The following is a 21,266-nucleotide window of genomic DNA, read 5'->3' as shown; positions in this document are numbered from 1 at the left end:
GTTCTGCTTGTTTTGTTACTGCATGGACATGTGTATATGCTGCATTGAGGTAAAATGGGTTTTTTCTTTTGAACATGATCAGCTTATGGTTGTTTTTCTGAAAAAGAAACCGAAAAATTAAATGTGTTTTTGCCTTCAAAAATATATGTATGCCTAGTATATTTCATGTCATTTTTAAGTCGCTACTAGTGTTAGTGACTTCTTGCATTCGTAATTTTTGCATTTAATATTCGCATATGATTTACATTAATGTGAAGTTATACACCACTTAATCCAGCAGGTCTTCACTGTGTTCACCGCCACGGCGTTATAGTTCTAGATTCATACGAGATAAAAATTTACCTCTTAAATATCATACACGTGTGTGGCCCCGTGCAGGTCCAGGTGTCAAAAGAACAGGCCTGCAGCAGCGCTAAGCTTGTCGTAAAAGGCGATTAAATAGTGCTCAGAAACCTAGCCGGAGGCTAGGCGCTCTGCCCACAGAGCAACTGGGATGTGTGCCCAAGGTGGTGGAATGGGTACCCCTGGTGTGTTACATGCTCTGGTTGTCAGGCTATAATACGGAAAACCTGACCGCAAACCATAGTGGTGCACCGTGTTGGGAAATATGCCACGTTCCTCGCACGTTAGAGAACCCTGCTGTGGTATTTGATAGGAGTAGGAACCTTTGCGCTCCGCCACGGGAGGCTAAATTGCCCGACCTTACCCATCCCTCCCTTTTGCTAGTGGCAATCAAAATTTGTCGACCCTACTGTCCTTGTGTCCCATCCCGTTTTTCATTTCATGTTCATTTTATCATCTGTTTCATGTTCGTCGTCTGAATATAGCTGAAATATTGCTGCTCGGACGTTAAACCCCAACAATCAATCAATCAATCAATCAATCAATCATGTTTTACGTGTGTTTCTTGCTTGAATGAGAACAGGATGTTTGCACGAAATGATCAGTTAGCTTTGAACATTACCCAGTTTCCGATTCAGGCACTGTAATATGCATTAGCATGCCCCATAATATTTATGAATATTCATTGCCAGCTGCTTAATCTGGTTCATAAACTGGCTCCCTGTAATATCATAGGCGACCCAAAGATTGCTACAATGTACCTTTTTAAAAATATATATACATGGCTATGCATGTTTTTCGTTTGTATTAGGATGGGAAGTTAAAATGATCGGTTAGCATCGACTATGTAATATTGCCCAGTTTTCGATTCAAACACAGGGTTTTTATTTGGGTCATAACGGTTACAAATGAGTTGGAAATAATATCAAGGAAACTTAAGATTTTTGCGGAAGTCCCCCTATTTTAGAGCATATCACATTTGTACCATTTCAGATATTTAAAGTATGCCAAAGTAAGTGACAGTGAATATTTGACCATTAGCAACTTTGAAGACTTCAGTCTTTGATTAAGTTCCAAAATGCATTACTCCAACAAAATTCAACAAATTTCTGGTAATAAGCACCACTATATGATGTCCTAAATCCCTACAAAGGCTCATGAAATAATAACTCCTTCAACTATATATTTCATGAAGTTGAAATACCACAAAATACAGTGGATCAAATTTTCCTGGTAACATGCACTACTTAATATTATGTCTTAACTACCTTCAAAGATGCATGGAATTTGGTTCAGTAATTTCCGAGGAGTTGCACTTATAAAAGTGAAAAACAGACCGGAGAAAAACAACATATCTTCCCACCAAAGTGGGGGAGACATAAAGTAAAAGAATCTTTCAAGCTTTTTACACAAACTGGTCATTTTTCTAGTACATGACCAGTCATTAAGTCACCCAAAGGAAGTTAAGGGACATATTGTTTTTCCATTGTTTCAAATGCTATTATTATTTTCCTGAGTTGAGTGTTGGTCCAAAATGTTTACAGATGCTTTAATTCAGCTTTGTTATCATTAAAATGAAGTTTATTGAAGCATGCAGTAGAGCAGTTGATATTCATTTGTTTGGGCTACAGATTAGTATTGTTCATGTTATCCTAGACAGTATGTTCAATATTAGTAGATTTATTTCTATTTTTACCCCACACAGCAAAAGTTGCAGGATGTAACATATTTGACTTGTTCTTTTGCCATCCATCCCAATTTCTGGTCACATGGATAACACCTTTATTTTTTTTAACCAATTTTCTTTGAACTTTGCTGAATATTTAGTAGCTATAAAATATTGGATTGGAGGGGTCCTAGTTAAAATCAAGGATTCAGGCTTGTTGCCTGGAAAGTGCTTCTTTTTACTGCCCTTTTTTTTAAAAAAACCTTTGGGAAATGCTAAGTAGCTTTAAAATCTTGGTGGAATTGATTTTCACAAAAATTGGACAGGGGAAACCACATTTTGGGAGAGGGGCTCAGTTAAAAAGTAGTGATTTAAGCTTGTCGCCTGGAAAGCACCTCTCTTTTTTAGGATTTCATTCAGACTTTGGTGTATGCCTAGTAGCAATAAAATCTTGGTTTGGATTGATTTCACAAGAATAAGTTAAAAGTGGACCACTATTAGGGTATAGGAAATTAAGTTTTTGGAAAGAGTGCATGTGAGGTATTGTGAGCATACTTACTTCTTTAATATAGCAAAATTCCAAAAGTTGGTATTGATTTTGGGGGTTATGGCCTAAAATGTTCAGGAATTAAATATATGATTTATTCTAAGTCCAATTTTGAATCATTGTTATTAGATTCCACATGAAATTCCCTGCTTGCATTTTTGAACCAGATATTTCATATGGTTTAGGAGTTATAGGGATCTAAGGCAAAGCAGTACTTCTTTCAATTTGAATTGAATTTCAAATATTGTGCCCCAACAAATTGTGTTCATAATGAATTGTTGGTTCTCTTGTTTAAGTGTGTAATAAACTAATATTCAGGGTTCACATTTGCCCTAAGAGAGTTCAACATGCTGCACTTGGCAAAGTTTTTTGTTCATATTTGACCTATGGGTTTCAACTCATGAAGTAAGCATACAGATGAAAAGGGGCATATAAAAATCCAAAATTAAAAAAAGACTGAACAAACAAAACTAGAAAAAACTGAGGAATGATCAATAATTTGATACCCCCACTACCCAATAGATATCATGCACCTCTAAATTGATTTAGATCAAAGTCTAAAACAGAAGGCGCACAATGGGATTAGATTCTGTGATACTTTCATTCAATTCCATTCAATTGTGCCGGAGGATGAACAGATAAGAAATGTGTACCAATCTGTGTAATCAAAGTATGAAAGGAAGGAAGTATTGACTGAAAGAAAGGTCGACTTTCCAATCACTGTATACCACTCCACTCAAAGCGGAGGGTATAACAAAAACACATTAAAAAACAGTGGTTGATGCTTTATTTTGTATAGCACTCATGATAACAATACTTCAGGTGCATAAAATAACCTAATCAAACAACAGTGAACATACAACATTACAATGAAAACAAACTAATACTGATCATTCTCTAGCAAGTAGTGTGGTCCAGTGAAACCTTTATAGAACCATAGAAACATGTCTACAGTACCATATGAAAAGAAAACATATGGAAAAAAAATATTCTAGAATGAATTCTAACCTTTTGGAATATCTCGTATAATAGAATTCTCCAAAATTATTTCTGACTTAAAATCAAAATCATTTATTGCTATCATTTAGTGATTTTAGCAAACCGATGAGATATGATGGTATTAAAGCCAAATTTTCAACCATTGATTCAGGAGAAAATAATAGTTTAATACTGTAAACTAACATTTTTGCAATTAATCTATTACCGGTAGTTATCATGTATTTGCAGAAAAAAATTATGGTTAGGAAGGTTTCATTATAACTGAATAAAATTGCTTAAAGTTTGAGTTATATTAAGCCTTATGAACTGATATATAAAAATCTATGCAAAGCTGTCTACATGTAGAAGTGGAATGTCGGCAGTTAAGTAGATTAGTATACAAAAGTGATCTCAGTAATTTGAAAATTATTTCTTTCTTTACAGCACTCCAAAAATATTTCTCTCACACAAAATGACAACACTGCTCATTCTTTCACAAAAACAAATACTACAATTATAAACATTTTAATTCATGTTCATTGGCTACCAGGATCTAGCAACGTATTCCTGCACCTACTACTTATAAGGTAAAAAGACAATGCCATAGTATAAGTGACAAATAGAATCAATAGGCATGTAAATAAAGTCAACACTTAATTTGTATTTTCAATTATAAAAGACTGAGCTAACATCAACAAATCAAAAAATATATATATCACAGAATTGAAACTATCGTAAGACTGATTCCTCACAAAAATTGGCTGGCAAAAAATAATTGGTTTAGTGTGCCTAGCACTTATAAATAAACTGTTTGCAAAATGTATACCAGTACATTCTTGCAAGTAAGATATTAATGAGATTCATATTTGGGTTTTTACCATCATTTGGGTGGTCTAGGAATACTGAACAGGTTTTCAAACTCAGTATCATGCATCACTGTCAGCTTGATTTGAAAATTTTAAATCAAGTAAAAAAATCATTACAATAAAAAACAGACCTAAAATTTGTTTGCTTAATTTTTTTTATTTACCTTGTATAAATCTTTCTTCCCATGGCAAGACAACAGGCCTTGATTTATCCTGTACCCAATCATACCTTTCCTTGAGAACATAAGTAATATTTCCGAAATTAAAGGAGATTTGAGAGGTCAAAACCTTAAAATTAAACTCTCCTACTTACATATGCATTATAATTGCACCAACCTCTCAATTATGAATTCAAAGTATCTCCTTCAAAAATAAATGTAACCAAAATCTTCCAATCCCAATTAAATCTTCAAAAATCTTTATAATTCCTAATGTGTCAAAAGTTTGCATAAACGGAATTAACCTTGACAATTTAAGCTGTAAATTGCATATTTACATTGTAATAATAAAAATAGTTTATCATATAAACTTTAATACTATAATTTATGACTGAAAAGCATCATTTCAAAAAGAAACAGTCTGAAATGCCCCTGCTTGATATATAAAACTACACCATCATACAACCTTTATAATAGCTGAACAACCACAGCAGTAAATTGTTTCAATACTGACTAATTCTAATACTTCAACAAACACCTTTTGATCACCATAAAAATACTGATCTAACATTAGCTAATTACGAAAAATATAATCAGCAGCAACTAATCTGACATAAAAAGTGTAAAAAATACTAAACAATTAACAAAACAAAGAAAAAAGACACTAAAACAACAAAATGTATCACAGTCAACAAGCAATAATGATTAAATTCTGTTGTATTTTTGGATATCATCATCAAAAGCCTAAAAAACAGTGAAACCAGCCTAATCTGGATCTAAAATAATGCAGGAACCTGTTTTAACAGACCATTCTTTGAAGTACCTTCACACTAAAAACCCTTTGCAAACCAAACAACTGACAAAACCAAACATACAGTCCAGTTAAGACAGGATTCTCTGATTCATCTTCCGATTTAATTTTTAATTTTGGCCTCAACAACTAACAGTTCAAATCATTTGTAAAAATAACAAAAAAGTCATTATGAATCAATTTTTTTGTTATAATTTCATAAATTCAAAATACAACAGAATTTGACAAAATATATTATTAGAGCATCACCTGAAAATGGTAAGCCCTTGTAAACAATGAGAGATGAACAATTGAGCATATGGATGACAGTTATATGAAGCAATACTGTTTTCTGTGAGATATATGATGTCATGGTTATATGATAAACAATGACTCCTTTTTTTAGAAACCCTGTACCAAATGGCTAACTCCAGCATTCAATGACTTTTGTTAGTTTGCCCATTACAAAGTGCAACTAACTACAGTCACTTCAAAATATAGTTCCACAAAATCCAAGCCAATGACAAAAAAATATGCTCCAATTAAAATTGTGCTTCTTATAATGATAGTGTAAGATTCAACATTTACATGAAATACTGTAGTAAACTTATGCTTAATATTACTTTAACATGTAAAAAGTGTTATATATTACATAAATATATTTGAATACTCTGTTTAAACAACTTTGAAATTACACACTCATATTGTTTGTGTTATTAACACTTAATACACCAGGACAGACTGGTGAAAAAACGTAACTAAGTTCTAAAATTTTGATTTCATAACAACAAACATATTAATCAATGAAAACGTGTTTATAATATTAAGCATTTATGAAAGCAGCTTTGAAAAAATAACAAAACAAAATGTCTATTTTTGTTGCACTAGAATGCCTCTCCGAGAGTCCATCGATGGTTTGACTTGCTTCGTCTCATTCTTATGATACTTCCGTCAATACCAGCTGCAGCACTCTTACTCTTGATGTCATTACGTAATTTGAGTTGTGTGAGTTTGAGGAGACCAATATTTCTACTTGTGGCTGTCAGAGACTGGAGAAGTCCATCTCCTCCCTGAAAATGAAAGAAATACATAAAATGTTCAACTTTTAGTTTTTTTAGTAAAAAGTTTACATTCTAGTGGGAAAGAATTTAAATGATGTGAATATTTTATAATATATATTTTATATCTAATCTAATAACAGATTTCTGTTTATAATAAAAAGATTGCAATATTTTATGGAAGGTTCTTATCAAGATGAATATGTGTTCTGAACTTCAATCTTCAATAAAAAATAAATCTTTGTGAAATTAGAATGGTCAACAAAAACCAAAAATATTATTAAGTTGGACTTAAAACAGTACTTACCCTAATAATTTCCTGAGCTTCAGGTAACTGTGTTCCTGGATGTCTCTGGAACACTTTGACAAGAGGTCTGTCTAATCTTTCACGGGTCATCAAGTCAGAACTGGCTACTGGACCCTGAAATGGTCAAAATTAGTTTGCTGATTTGTAATACTTCTAGACAACTTGGTAAGGAATGAAACTGGTGAAAAAACAGGAATGTAAAGTGTAAGTTTATGTTCTGCTTCTCAATATATATGAGATTTCAATATTTTTTAGTGTATAAATTGATCTGTGCTAAGTTCATTGCTTAGTTTTCAGCTATCATTCATTTTATCAGAGTTTCTCAGTAGATATGTTGCCAATATTAGAACATTATTTTTTTTTTAATTCTATGATTATCAAAATCTTTTAATTTGATCCTCTTTTTAATATCTTGAATTGGAACTATTTGGCAAAGTGAACAAATGCACTAAGCACCATTTGATATTGTAGTTCTTTACCAGAAGTTCTATGCTATGTAAACAGGTATCCATTTTCTAAAACTGGCATATGAACAAAAAACTTCTTTAAGGAGGTAGACCTAGGGTAAGGGACATAACTCATGAAATCAGTGATCTGTTTGTATCGTATTCAACTTCATCAAAGCCTACCAAGCTTTCATTTGAAACAGAATGAAATCAGTCAAAGTCACTTTGATGCCTACATGAGATTGATGTAAAATGCTGAATAAAAACATTCCAATGATTTGTAAGAGTTGTGTCTCTTACCCTAGGTCTACCTCCTTAATAAAGGATGACTTTCATAAGAAATAATGTAAATAAAAAAGAAACTGAGTCATGATCAACGAAACAGAATAAATACATTCAAGTCACTTACCAAACTCCTATTAGTCTATTATAAAATGGCTTTGTATGTTTATATATGCAGTCATTTACATGGACAATGTACATACCATATAGCAGGTAATTTTGGCGAGGTGCTTCTCAAGGGCATATTTTTGCAGCATGTCTAAAAATGCCAAATAAATTCTGCAAAATATTTATTCTGGACTTAAGTATTTTGTGCACCACTTACATCCACCAAAATAAGATATGCCAAAATTTTTCTTATATCTTTTTGTCTAAAAATTGCAGAATTTTACACCTGCCAAAGTAACCTGCCATACGGTACTCCAAATAGGAGATAACTTCAATCAGTAGAATTATCAGTTGCATGGTATATTTTACACTTGCTTTTTATCTTTTTGTATTTAATAATATTGCTCTCTGTTCAACAACTTATTTTGAATAACAAACATGATAATTGAAGTTATCTCCCTTATTTTCAAATAGCAAGAAGAACATGATTGATTGATTGATTGTTGGGGTATAGCCTGACAACCCCAGCATGTAACATGCCAGGGGTACCCCATTCCACCACCTGGGGCACACATCCCAGTTGCTCTGTGGGCAAAGCACCTAGCTCCCGGCTAGGTTTCTGAGCACTATTTAGTCGCCTTTTACGACAAGCTTAGCGCTACTGCAGGCCTATTCTTTTGACACAAGGACTTGCATGGGGTGCAAGAACATGAAATACTGAGTCTTCTTATCACCTAAACAGTGACTTAATTACTACATCAGTTGTTTGAATGGATATTAAATTCTTGTAGATCTTTAAAAAACATATACATGTATCACTATATCTTTTTTTTAATATATTTAATCATTTCTGGATAAGAGTGTTAATCATTAAGACGTCAAAGTTCTGTGTTATGGGTTTTTCATATACTATACAGCATTGATAGTTACATTGCAAAGAAATAGAATAGTGTCAGTATAGAATGTCTCAACTAAACATCACATCTCTTCATATTAAGCTTAAATTGGTATATTCTGTAATTCAAAACTAAAGTTACTGTAAAAGTACTTTAATTCATGGATACCAATTTTCATGGATTAGGGAAGAAACACAAGTTCAAGGATTCTAAGTTTTTAAGTTTTCAGTATACATATCAATGGAAATCTCCTTTTTGTTGGGAACCAAATTTTGTGGTTTGGCTTTCCCACGAAAACCATGAAAATTAGTACCCAACAAACAATAGTACTTCCACAGTATTCTGTGAATTTGCATTGTATGAAATAGTTTTTACCCAGTTACCTACCAGAGTATAACTTCTAGCCTTGTCTGTTGCATCATACCATCTCTGAGCTCTGTGCATACCATGACGATTTTCTCCTAAACTGACACCTAGGTGTTGCTGAAATATGAATTAAACAACTAATGAATAAGGTTGCTTAGAGACAATAATTATGCTAACATACAAACTCGTAAACTGTTAACTGAATAAACATCAGCATGAGGAAGACAATAGTGGTAATGGCAATCAAACAAACCTATTCATCACTAAAAAGCAGAAAAAAAACACTAACAAAATGAATGATGGGTACATTCACACAATACTGATTTTTAGTGTTCCCTGCAATTTTAAAAGAGGTAAATTCAGGTAAAAAAGGGCACTCTAGCACATAAGAGGCAAATTTGAAGGCACATCATGAAACCATTAACATCTACTACATGACAAAAAATTGACAGAAAAGGGCATGTAGTCCATGTATTTAAAACCCATCAGAAAATGCAGGGTGTCCACAACATCATAAAAGTGTCTGTAAGGAATACTTATTTTCAATATTATTGATTTTAAATCTCAAGGAAATATTTAGTTTGGAAAAGGTCCAATTGAATTCCTATTTTTTTTTCAAATAAAAGTGTCCCCTCTTAAAAAAACCCTCCATAATACAAATCTGAATTTTAGTATTTTTGCATGCATGCTTGTCAATGATATTGTTAACTTTACTTGAGGTATTGCATGCAATAAAGATTGATAGGAAATCAGGAAGCATTGTCAGATGTTCACAGTCAGCTTAATAGAGAAATTTTTCAATAAAATAGGTTGTCACCCATGAGATGTATGTAAAAGAGATAAAATCAACATCAGAAAAATCAATCTGTTGACAAATTGACAAAAGAAGTGATCAAAAATGTTGAAGACTTAAAAGCAATCACTTCATACCTCAATTCAAACCTGTACAAAAAAGAGTAATAAAGAAGTTTTATTGTGCGATGAATCGGCTGTAAAAAGTACAGGATTAAGGTTTTAAAAGGGCCTTAAACATTTTTTGTTTGTGAATACACATTTGGGCATTTAACATTCATCCAAGTATGTATACCTATGCACTGATGGAAGTAAAGAATGCTCTATATTGGCCTACTCAAGGTATATACATTTACACTACTTGATAATGATTACATTTTCCCTTTCAATATACCTGTGAGGCTTGATCTCCAAGAATTTAAATTCTATCCCTTTATCAATCCACAGAACCTGGGGGTTATTTATCTAATATTAAAAGGATACTTGAATGTGCAATTGTTGCTGTTTTGACACTAACAAAAGATGGTTTGTGTATCTTTCTGTAGTTGAGTAGCCTCATGATACAAATCAAATGCATGTGAACAATATTTATTGTAACCAGTACCTCCTCAAAACAGTTGTAAATTAAATTCCATTTTTTTTTAATTTTACACTTGAAACTGAATTTTAGCTTAAATCTAAAATAAATAACCAAGGAAAATATTTGATAGCAAACATTGGGAAAATGAAACTAAACTTTTTTTTTGTAATTGAAAACACTCAGAATGAAAGCTTCTTATTTAAAACTGAACCATTTATGAGGAAATAATTACAAGGGTATTTAAGCATTATGCAAAGTACTCAGAAAATAACTTCAATGATAATTATAATATCTGAAGCAGAAATATTTTTTTTTCATATCTTAAAGTCATAATTTAAAACAGCTGCTCTAACAGTCAACACTTTGTGAAAGTAATTTTCACTAAAGGCAGGAAATGAAGCAGTAATTGCCATGCAATTTTTCAAAGTTGATTTAAGAAATATCTCTATTATGGTTAGTGCATAGTGTTGAGACAGTTAAATTTTTTTACACCTTGTTTGCCAAACCATCATTGGAAAGTTTGAGAGCTTTGTTTATACCTTCAATGTGACAGTTTCTGCCAATTTCTTTGTCAGACCATCATTGACAGATTTGTGAGCGGCTTTCTGTAGTTTATCTGTTCTATCAATAGCTTCACGCAACTCCCTCCTGAGGTAAGCTGATCTAGCCCTGGCATCGTCAGCATCTGCTAAAGCTTGGTCTGCCTCAGGTGTGTATGGACCTAATGGATCAGGTTGGTTTACGGCCATACGAGAATACCTGCCATCTTGTACACTCTTACTTCGGCGCATACCAGATGATGACATGGCATTTGATGCAGCACTGTTTACATTAGTAATGGAGGACAGAGAGTGGTTGAGAAGATCCATAACTCTGGATCTCTCTTGAAGTACTGCAAATAATCTTTTTCTTGCAGCATCTAATACCTAATCACAAGAAAAAATATCAGCTTTTAGATTATATATCAGTGACATATATATATGCAGGAATATAATGAGAAAGAATAAATTCATGGCCTAACTATTGACCGAACTTTACAACAAACGTGATGACTTTTCATTCAGAATTGTCAACTTTCCTTTCATCTGTTGCTATAACCTTGGTTCCCTTGATTACTCTAACAAACATTATGTTTGCTGATGAATTTTTGTAATCAGATGTTAAAAGTATGCCACAGTAGCATGAGGGGCCAAGCAAAACAAAATTAGCCTCGAAAGGCAGCATAATCATTTGGAATATAAAATTAGCCTCGAAAGGCAGCATAATTATTTGGACTAAGAATTGTGGGATTTTGTTACTACTTCAATTTATTTTTTATATAATTAAATAAAAGTACTGAAACTGTATATTCTGCCCAAACATTGTTCTTATGTACATGACATGATATCCATTTTTTCATTTTTTTTTTACTTTTCTTTGTTATTAATTGTTCAGTTTATATTTTCTATGCATAGCAATTAATAAAGCTTATAACAAGACATCAATATTTGGTCAGTTTAAGGAGGTAGACCAAGGGTAGGGGACATAACTATTGAAATCAGATCTCACTAACCACTTTCGTGTCAAATAGCCACCCCCTATGTAGTACCAAAAACACACTGAACATAGACATATGCATTTTAAGTGCATTATTTGTGTGTATTAGGATTAAAAGTAGTCAAAATAAAGCTGAGAATGTGTACTTTAAAATCATATATGTAATTAACTACAAAGGTGCATGAATATTGTTTACATGTGTGAGTAATTTCCTTCATGCAGTCAATTAGCAGAAAAGGTAAAAATGTGGATTTTCAGTATTATTTATTCAAGTAAATTTTGTGAAGAATTTCTACAATCATTGTACCATTAGCATAATGATTTTGGAAGCCTTATTTTCCAAGCTTTATAACGGTATGCAACTTTAAGATGTCATTTGTCCTGTGAATTCACAGTGAAACTTTGAAAATTACTTTTTAATGTGTAAAGTAATGGAAACGTTAGAAGTGGTTAGTGAGACCTCAATGATATGTTTGAATTATATTCAATTCACCAAAGCCTATCAAGCTTTCATTTGAATCAGAATGAAATCAAGCCATGTTTCTTTGATGCTTACATGAGATTGATGTAAATTACTGAATACAAATGTTCCAATGATTTTTAAGAGCTGTGTCCCTTACCCTAGGTCTACCTCCTTAATCAATTAAACGTGAATATCCTGAAAGTTCTCAATAAAGGGAAATAATTAATATTTTTTCATATAACTTACAAATAACTGTTGTTGTACAGACTTCAGCTGCGCTTCTAATGCCTTTTTACAATTAAGTAAATGTGCCTTCTCTGCACTTAATAAATCATCAGCTCCATCATGCTCCTACAAAAAGAAATAAAAATTATGACAATAACGGACTTATAGTATAATAGTTTATATTTATATAAATATTATGGAAACCATTAAACCATGCTTTGGATGTAACTATAAATTTGTCACCTATTCATGCATTATAACTTTTATATTTTTTCCTTTGTTTAACATTAATAAATGAGTTCCAGTGGTTTCATATACATTAATAAGCATAAATTTATTTTTTAAAGTGTAGTTTTCAATTTACAAGACAATTTTTCCTACAACTTGTTAAAGTGTACATTCGTCATAAAATGTGGAATACCCCAGTTTTGCAGATTTTTCTTACCTCTGTATAAATATATTCATATCTAGAATTAACAGTAATAAAAAAGCACAAAAAGTTTCTGCCTTTTTTTCTCTTTAAATGTAATTTATGCATAAAAGAAAATAATTCTAGTTTCTAATGGTTTCATAGAGATACATAACTTTAAATTACTATGTTTTTTATCATAAGTGACTATAAATCAAAATATTTATGCAGTGAATGCAAAGAAAATATGAACAGGTACATTAAACCTTTTATTGTTGTCACTCAACAGCTTTTATAAAAAAAATTCTCTGAAGTGAAGTTACAAAAATTTTATGGACTTTGAATTGTGACATTGCAGTTCTGAAATGCAACTTTTCATTATTCAATGGTAGATAAATATCTTTTCTAAAGTCTCTACTGCTTGATAGGCCTTTGTAAATATTGAAAACTTGCATTTTGACAGTTAAATGATTTAATTCAGTAATGTTTTGAAAACAACCAACTCAATTGAATAGACCTAACAAAGTTGTATCTATACCTACAAAAGTATAAGCCAAATACAGGTTTAAATCCAATTAATATACAAAAAGCAAATAAAAGAATCCATCAAAATATAGAACCAATATTGGGCCTCATGCCTTTTAATGTTATATAAATAAAAAGTCTATAATGAGAATTTGACAGTAAATTTTTAACTTGTCTGTCCAAGAAATGATAATCCTTTTCCTTGAGAAATTGAACACAACATGGCTTTGGAAAACCTACATGGCACTAATTAGATAAAATATGTGTTTTTAATAGTCTAGTTTTTTATAATTACTAAAGGAATGACTTTTATATTTTTATTGTCTGTGAAGAAATAACCTTAATCACATGGTCACACTAAATAGCATACAAAGCAGGATATTTTCTAGTGTACACCATGGACACTAATGTTATTCCAAATAGACCGAAAAAAATATGAAAGTCATTCCTTAAGTAATTATAAAATAAACTAAACCAATACTTCAAAAAAGTCACATTACAAAATTTGATTTTTGAGATGATGGGACAAATTTTTTTGTCCAATCAGAAAGCATGTTTCTTCTGATATTAAATTAGTTTTAGTATGTATACAATATAATGGCAAGCTGTAAAGTTCACTTTTAAGCATACTAAATGTCTTACTTCCAAATTAAATACTAATTTCTTATTTCATCAAAACCACATGATTTCTTCTTTCAATTTACCTCATACTTGTACCTGAATTAACGAGGGACTGAGACCTTGCATTTTCCCACTTTTGGAATTAACAGGTGAAAGTTGGTTGTATGTTACGCTAAAATAAATTTAAAAAAAAATCTATCTTCTCTTCAAACTAATTTCTTATTTAAAAGAGAGAACTGAAATCTAAAACTTCAAAGCACATATACAAGTATGGGTATTTGATACATGTACATATAGCTGTAACAGGATGTTGGGAGAAGAGTAACCACCTAAAGACCACAATCTAGTACATTTACAATAATGCATAAAATACTAATTTTCATGAAAAAAAATTATTGTCTACATTGTAGAACTGTTATAGCAGGAACAAAACAGTAACGAAGTAATCTAAAAAATATTCCAATAGGATTTGTAGTAATGCTTATATTTAAAGTTTATACAGATCAATGATCTTTTTGTATTTATGCCAAACCATTTCAATGTTTCACAATACTGTATATAAAATGCTGTAGACCTAGTGAGGAAATGACAACCACATTGATTGGTGTAAATAAAAACATCTTAATTTAATTGTTACATAACAACTTAAATTGTTCTTTTCATGATAAGGTTGATAATGGCATTAACTATGACATCACACTGCCATACTATCTTGGTGCTTGTGTAAAGTTACATGAACAGTGAAACTGAAAATATGCAAACAAGACAAGTATGCAAATTTAAAAAAAAACACACACACAAACACAAGACAAACATGAATACATGTACATACAGGCAACATGAAGCATAACTTCCCCATTATCTTAAAGTTTGAAAATTTACTGAATAGATCAATAGTGTTTTAGATAATATCTTTGAGTGAGTGGTACGAAGTTTGGTCAAAATCTATTGAGAAATGATGTTTTTTTTAATTAAAAGAACTTGGAATGTAATGGACACAAAGCCAAAGAAAGTATCCCTTCACAATTTCATTTTTTAGGGGGTAATAATTCGTAAAATAACACATGTATTACAAACTTATAGAACTGTGACAAGATGTCATAAAATCCACCTCCCCCATTTTGTTTCACAGAAATTAAATAAGCACCTCAACAAGACACTAGAACCTAACAGAGTAAAATAGAACCAGCTAGCATAGTTTATTTCATGCTTCATTAACATGTGTGAATAATTTTCAGCATAATACTGCAAAATTAACTGTATTTGTTTTGAATTGCCTTAATTATTGATGCTGTCAATTGATTTCCAATTATCAAAATATACTTAGACTTTACTGTGGCAAAAAACCAATAAGGTAAAGCAACAAACTAACTTTATATGCTAAACAAGAGAGAATGGAGGTCAAATGTTACATATGATATATCAACTTGTATACATCACACTATACTTAATGTAATAACATTGAAAATTTTTTCACTGAAATAGAAGAGGCTTTACAAAACATGTATAAAGTAAAGTTATCGTCATTCAGTCTGACATCTTTTCTGGGATGTATTTTTTTTGCTTTTTCTAGGACCTCTTTCCCTGGTTAAAGAATTACTATCCTCATGTGTTGCAAGAAGACTTTTTTTTTTAGTTAACCCACCATTCAAGATACATGTATGATGATACAGGAGTTTTATTGTTGATTTTTCATTGCACCTGATCACATTCCATTTCATTTAAAAGTGAAACTGAAAAAAAGGAATGTGAGCGCACAATTATTCAGTGTTCTAGGATTCTACTTTCCCATCACCTGGTACAAGTGCAATTTTGGTGTAGGAAAGCTGATTTTCATGCCCAACTTTTCCTTTGGCCAGTGGAAAACTTGAATTTTTTAAAAGATTTGGTGAGTTTAGAAAGCAAAATTCAAGTGTCGAAAAGTTCATCTTCATTAGAACTTTCTTGTGGAAACCTAAAATTTTGAAAACTCCAGAACACTGAATTATGTATACATTTTTGTACATTGATGGATGAACAATTAAGCTATCCAATAATTTAAACAAGTAAACAAGTAAGTGACAAATCAAATTTGTTGCCAGTTTCTGAGTCAACATTTTCATTTATAAATTTTAAACATTTTTAAAAAAACTAAACATTATGCAATTGCTTTAATCTACATTTAAATGACAAAATGCAATTAAATAGCAAATTTTTAAATTTATCAATCAAATACAATGTACATATATATTGTAAACTTGAAAGACCACATACAGAAAATTATTCAATACAGTTAACAGAGAAAGCAAGATTGAAGAGCAATTAAATGTACAGAACTATCATATTTCAATGCATACACTTACAAATGTATTTGTAACTTAAGTTTTACAGAATTAAAACTGCTCTCATTCAAATGTACAATAACTAATAATACATTATCTGCATGACCATTGGATATCAGGAATAGCAAAATACGTGTAAATACATGTGTAGAGTATAACTACATGTACAGGTGTACAATGTAATTACAAATGTAATTGTAACTTACAGTTAAGGTACATGTATTAATTTTTCACAGTGTACTAATTTTCACTATTGATAAAATTGATTTTTAACAATATGTAATACCAGTTTTTTTTTTAAACCGTGAAAATTGGTACCTGCGAATATGTTCGCTTTGCTAGATCTGCGAAAATTAGCAACCAGGAAAATCAGTATGTTTACAGTTCTTCATTTCCAGTTTTGATAGAATGCATAGAGTGGAGGACTTAATCATAAATTTATCATAATGCAATAACTTCAAATGAAAAAGCCATGCAACCAACTGGTTAGTAATTACTTCAGTTATTTTCTTTTTACAAATTTCAAGAATTCAGTTTAAATAACCTTTACTTTTACTTTACTATAAAGTTTATAGTTAAAAAAACATGACAAATAGTGCTATATTTGTAAAAAAAATTGAACTTATATTTTTTGGCAAAAATACCTTACCTGTTTAAACTTACTTTAACATTTGCTCTCATACATAAAAAAGGAGACTACAAGTATGAAAAAGGGTAGCATCCACTGATATATCTATTTGGGTTGAATGTAATGGCAAAAGTGTGTGCTGGTGCTCACTTATTTTTATCACTAGATAGAATGCCTTTTTAATCAAGTAAGCTGAATTTTTTATGGAACTAACTGTTGCTTGGTAAGAATTATCTTTTTGAACAAAAATATTGTATTATTCCTTCTATATATACATATATATTGAAACAAATTCACTAAATATACATTTGCTTCTTACAACATTCTGTCACAACATTGATGACTACAGTGTACTCATCAGCAAATGACAAAATAAATCAAGAAATGATGTGTGTAACAAAAATAATAATGTGTGTTATGACTTTTCTAAATCAGTAATATGCAAACTTGATGGTGAAGCATGTGTTAATGTTGATTGTCAATGTGTTCAATCATGTGATTGTGAAACTGCAATACAAAACTGGACGTGTACAGAAAGACCATAAAACACTTAAGGATCAAATCACACCATTTTTACGCAGTGATTTACCTTTTCTCTTAGTGGTCTTGACATTCTAACCTCTTTACTATCTTTATTCAGTCTGATATCTTTTCTTGTGTGCTCGATAGCTTTTTCAAGGGCCTCTTTCCCTCTGGTTAAGGACTTTATTTCCTCGTTGGTTTCAAGAAGGCTTTCTCTAAGTTTAGCTACAACTGCTCTAACCTCACGAGCGTATCTATGGATTTCATCGTTACTTAATTGAGCTACTGTGTCCCTTAAATGTGGCAATGGATCTAAAGATCGCCCAACATCACATGCTTTATCACTTTTGTTGACAACTGTTTGTGAAAGTTTTATTCCTTTTAAAGTTGAATTTCTCCATGCTTCAGGTCCTATAGCGGTGGCAGCTTTTGTTCCAAGCATATTTTTGTTTCTTAACTACGTATCTATCATAAAACAAGAATTCAAGACGACGTAACTTCACCTAACGCGATGTTAATTAACGAAAGTGTGAAGTTTGAAATCCTATGGCGTCGTCCACCTGTAATCGTTGCTCTTGGAAACACAATCATTTGTATTTCCGGTTTAAGTATTGACTTCCGGAAGAGAATTTTTTTTAAACATTCATATTCTTGCCCTGTCAAATATTTTTGTCAACTGTTAATTTACAAAATATAAAATGAGGACAGTCATGAAATAATTTGTAAATATTCAGTTATTTTACTCCTCGTGTTACAATTGAGGTCCCATAAAGGGTTATCGCAAAGGGATCTTGTATTTTTTATCTCTTGTGAAATAAAGCTATAGAAACAGACGTAAGCACCGATATTCTTCACAAATGACGTATACTGAAATAATAAAAAAAATGTGAAATGGCCTAAATCCGTCAAATATTTTACAAATTGGTGACCTTCACCTTACTAACTTATATTATAGGACTGCAGTGAATCAGATGTGACGTAAGGGCACTTGTTCATTAAAGGAGGTACCCGGAAAAGGTGAAACTACAATACACACACATGTCTAGATTCAGTCCCATTCACAAAAACATTTATGACAAGTCTTGTAGAAACGGCTTCCATTTCGCCATGGAAGCTAAGTCTATCTAATTTCAATAGAGATTTTGATAGCTATACTGGAGTTAATCAAACTATTTCTAGCAGTGGTGTTAGTAGACTCGAAATGATTGACATTCCATCCTGGAAACAAGAGCCAATGTCTAAAAGAAGTAATCATTTGTTCCAGGATAGTAAGAAGACTTGTGTGTTTGATTCTTCTGCAATTTCACCAGTGATAGACACTAGAAGCGATGACTTCACATCCCTTCACGAACCTTTTAGCGACAAAAGTGAGGAAATGATTATCCCCGTTCAAAAGGAAACTAGTGCTTGTAATGTGATTTCCGCTAGATCAAATATGAACCATAACACTGAATATTCTGAAGTAAATGATAAGAAAGAGGTAAGAAGTGGGATCGAGACATCACATTTGAAGCATGTTCATAGTAATCCCTTTTTCATGAAACTTGGTGTCGATCATCCTCATGGACAGGAAGGTGAGGATGTTGATGGAACTAGACTATCAAATGGTGTACAGGAGGATGATAGTGAAAAGCAAGAGGAATATGCACCCAATTCCGGATTTGTAGATAAGTTACGTCAAAAGTTTGCAAAGCTAAATAAATCACAAGAAAAATCATTGAAGCAGCCACGAAGGTTTGCTAGCTTGGAGAGTTTAATTGAAGTTGGAAAGTCAAAAAGAGATGTGAAGTCTTCATTTGATAGATCAAATCAGAGAATTAAGAGACCAGATGATAATGTAACTAATATAGGTGTCTTACCAAGCACCAAACTTAGAAGTGCTCCAAAACCTCCAATACATCCATCTAAAGTGACTAGTGTTGAGTCAACAAGTGTCAATGTTACTACTAAGCATGATCAGCATATATCAACAGACTTCATAAAAGGTAGAGATGACATTGTTATAATTGAACATGATTCTCAACCAAAATCTCCTGTAAGCAGGAAGACAGTTGAAACTGTGGAATCTGGAAAAGTAAAACCAATTAAAGATTCTTCTAATACTGACTTACCCAAGCCTAATACTGTGATAAACTTTAGGTCAATATTTGAGAAGCGTGTTACTCATTCTCCTAAACTTCCAGATTTTTATGCATCAAAATTCAATCTTCAGAAAGGGAAAGCTCCTAAACCACCCCTTCCTCCTAAAAGGACTTACTCACATGACCTCACTACAACTACAGCTAAAGAGGAATCTGTCTCAAGTGAAAAGATTGACAAAACTGATACTCCGGTTCTATGTAAAACAGAGCGTAATACTTCAGAAATGGTGGAGTCGGCTCCATCACAATCAGTGAAGGATTTGTCTATGAAGTTTAAACAGAAACCTGATCGTCCCTTTGAGTCACCAAAGTCTAAAAGGAGGTCGCCTGAAAAGAAAGCTATTTTTGATTCAAGTGCTATTACTCCTATTAAAAATGAATTGAAAGAGGAAACCACTAGCAAGTCAGTTCACAATGAAAGGAAAGGTACTCTCCATTTATCAAATAATCAAGGTAAGCCAATTGCACCAGTTCATAAACCTGAGCGAACTAACAAGCCAAGAGTTCCTGTGAAATCGCCAGACACTGATAAACCAGAATCACCTATCAAAGCAAAGACATTTCAAGATACAAGAGGTAAAACAACCATTGAGGTCAGAAATGTTTCAAAGGATGTGCCCGCATCACCTACTCAGAATTCCTCCTCAATGTTTCCAAACAGGAAGCAAATTTTTGATTCATTGAACCTCTCTGGAAATGTTTCTACCACACCTATTGCTCCCCCTAGGGTAAAACAGCAAAAACGCAACTCTGCAAAGAAACAATCCACACCTCCACAATCACCAACACCAGTTGTTTCAAATGAAACCCAAGGCAAAGAAAGTGCTAAAGAAGAAGAAAATGACTTTCTCACTAAGAAATTCAGTGTTGAAGAAATTAATGAACGAAATAGGCAAAAAGAAAAAGAAGCTGAAAAACGTCTCAGTGAAATTGCACAAAATTCAACAAAAGTTGAAAATAAGAAACAAACAATTGAGAACAATAAAGCAAATGATGTGAAGATCAGTGGCTCTGATGATGCTCCAACAAGAGGTCTTCCTTCAGTTATTGCTAGGAGGTTAAATAAGACTGACAATACTGTAAATCTAGGCAGAGGAATAATCATAGAAAGTACAAATGATGATAGCTCCGATGAGGAAGTAGAACATAGACTTATTAAACCAAGTAATCTACGTCCAGTCAAAACAACATCTCAAAATGTGCCAAACAAAAAAGAAGATTCAAAAAGCTCAGATTCTTTTAATTTTAAAGATGTTCTTAAATCTGCTAAGAATGATCAAGTGCCACGAACAAACATTGATGATTTAATAGGTGGTAAACGGAATAAAAAACCAGCAGCTGTGTTCGATTCAAGCAATATTGCACCTTCACCAAAGCCTGTCACCAACGGTGTTCCACCGTTAAATCTGTCAGATTTAGTGAACGATCAGCCTCTTGGACATCCATACCAAGAAGGATACATTCCAACTAAGATCCAGCCTTGTGGCTATGTGTTTGAAGGAGCTGGGGTGAAGCTGAAAACAACTCCACTCATGAAAAGAAGAAAGGATAAGGTGAGTAGTTTAAGCAGGAAATACAGCTGTAACTTCATCTTAACATGTACATCTGATATTTAATTTTTTTTTGTAGACTTAATAGAATATACATTTTGTACATGTATACATGTAAAAAATGCATACTGTATGCTGAAATG

At 32.2% G+C, this 21,266-nt stretch overlaps 2 protein-coding genes across 2 annotated transcripts in view; one reads left to right on the top strand and one right to left on the bottom strand.

Moving 5' to 3' along the window:
• Positions 1-3,325: 3,325 nt before the first annotated feature.
• On the bottom strand, positions 3,326-18,029 carry LOC148612538 (tektin-like protein 1). The gene is made up of 6 exons (XM_088594090.1): positions 17,500-18,029; positions 12,428-12,532; positions 10,722-11,108; positions 8,832-8,927; positions 6,713-6,826; positions 3,326-6,417 (listed from the first exon to the last, which is right to left on the bottom strand). The coding sequence occupies exons 1-6, from the start codon at positions 17,872-17,874 to the stop codon at positions 6,232-6,234; spliced, it is 1,263 nt and encodes a 420-aa protein (XP_088450216.1). The 5' UTR covers positions 17,875-18,029; the 3' UTR covers positions 3,326-6,231.
• Positions 18,030-18,386: 357 nt separating this feature from the next.
• LOC148612537 (uncharacterized) overlaps positions 18,387-21,266 on the top strand; it is a 32,404-nt gene continuing 29,524 nt past the window's right edge. The window contains exon 1 of the mRNA XM_088594089.1: positions 18,387-21,126. Coding sequence (XP_088450215.1) covers positions 18,505-21,126 — 2,622 coding nt within the window. The 5' untranslated portion in view covers positions 18,387-18,504. The remainder of the gene's footprint in view (positions 21,127-21,266) is intronic.

The sequence above is a fragment of the Perna viridis genome, chromosome 7 (genome assembly GCF_037379345.1).
Source record: "Perna viridis isolate PV_CMFRI_1.1 ecotype Kerala chromosome 7, ASM3737934v1, whole genome shotgun sequence".
Classification (NCBI taxonomy): domain Eukaryota; kingdom Metazoa; phylum Mollusca; class Bivalvia; order Mytilida; family Mytilidae; genus Perna; species Perna viridis.
Note: the sequence above shows the minus strand (reverse complement) of the source record. Positions and strands in the feature narration are given on the sequence as shown.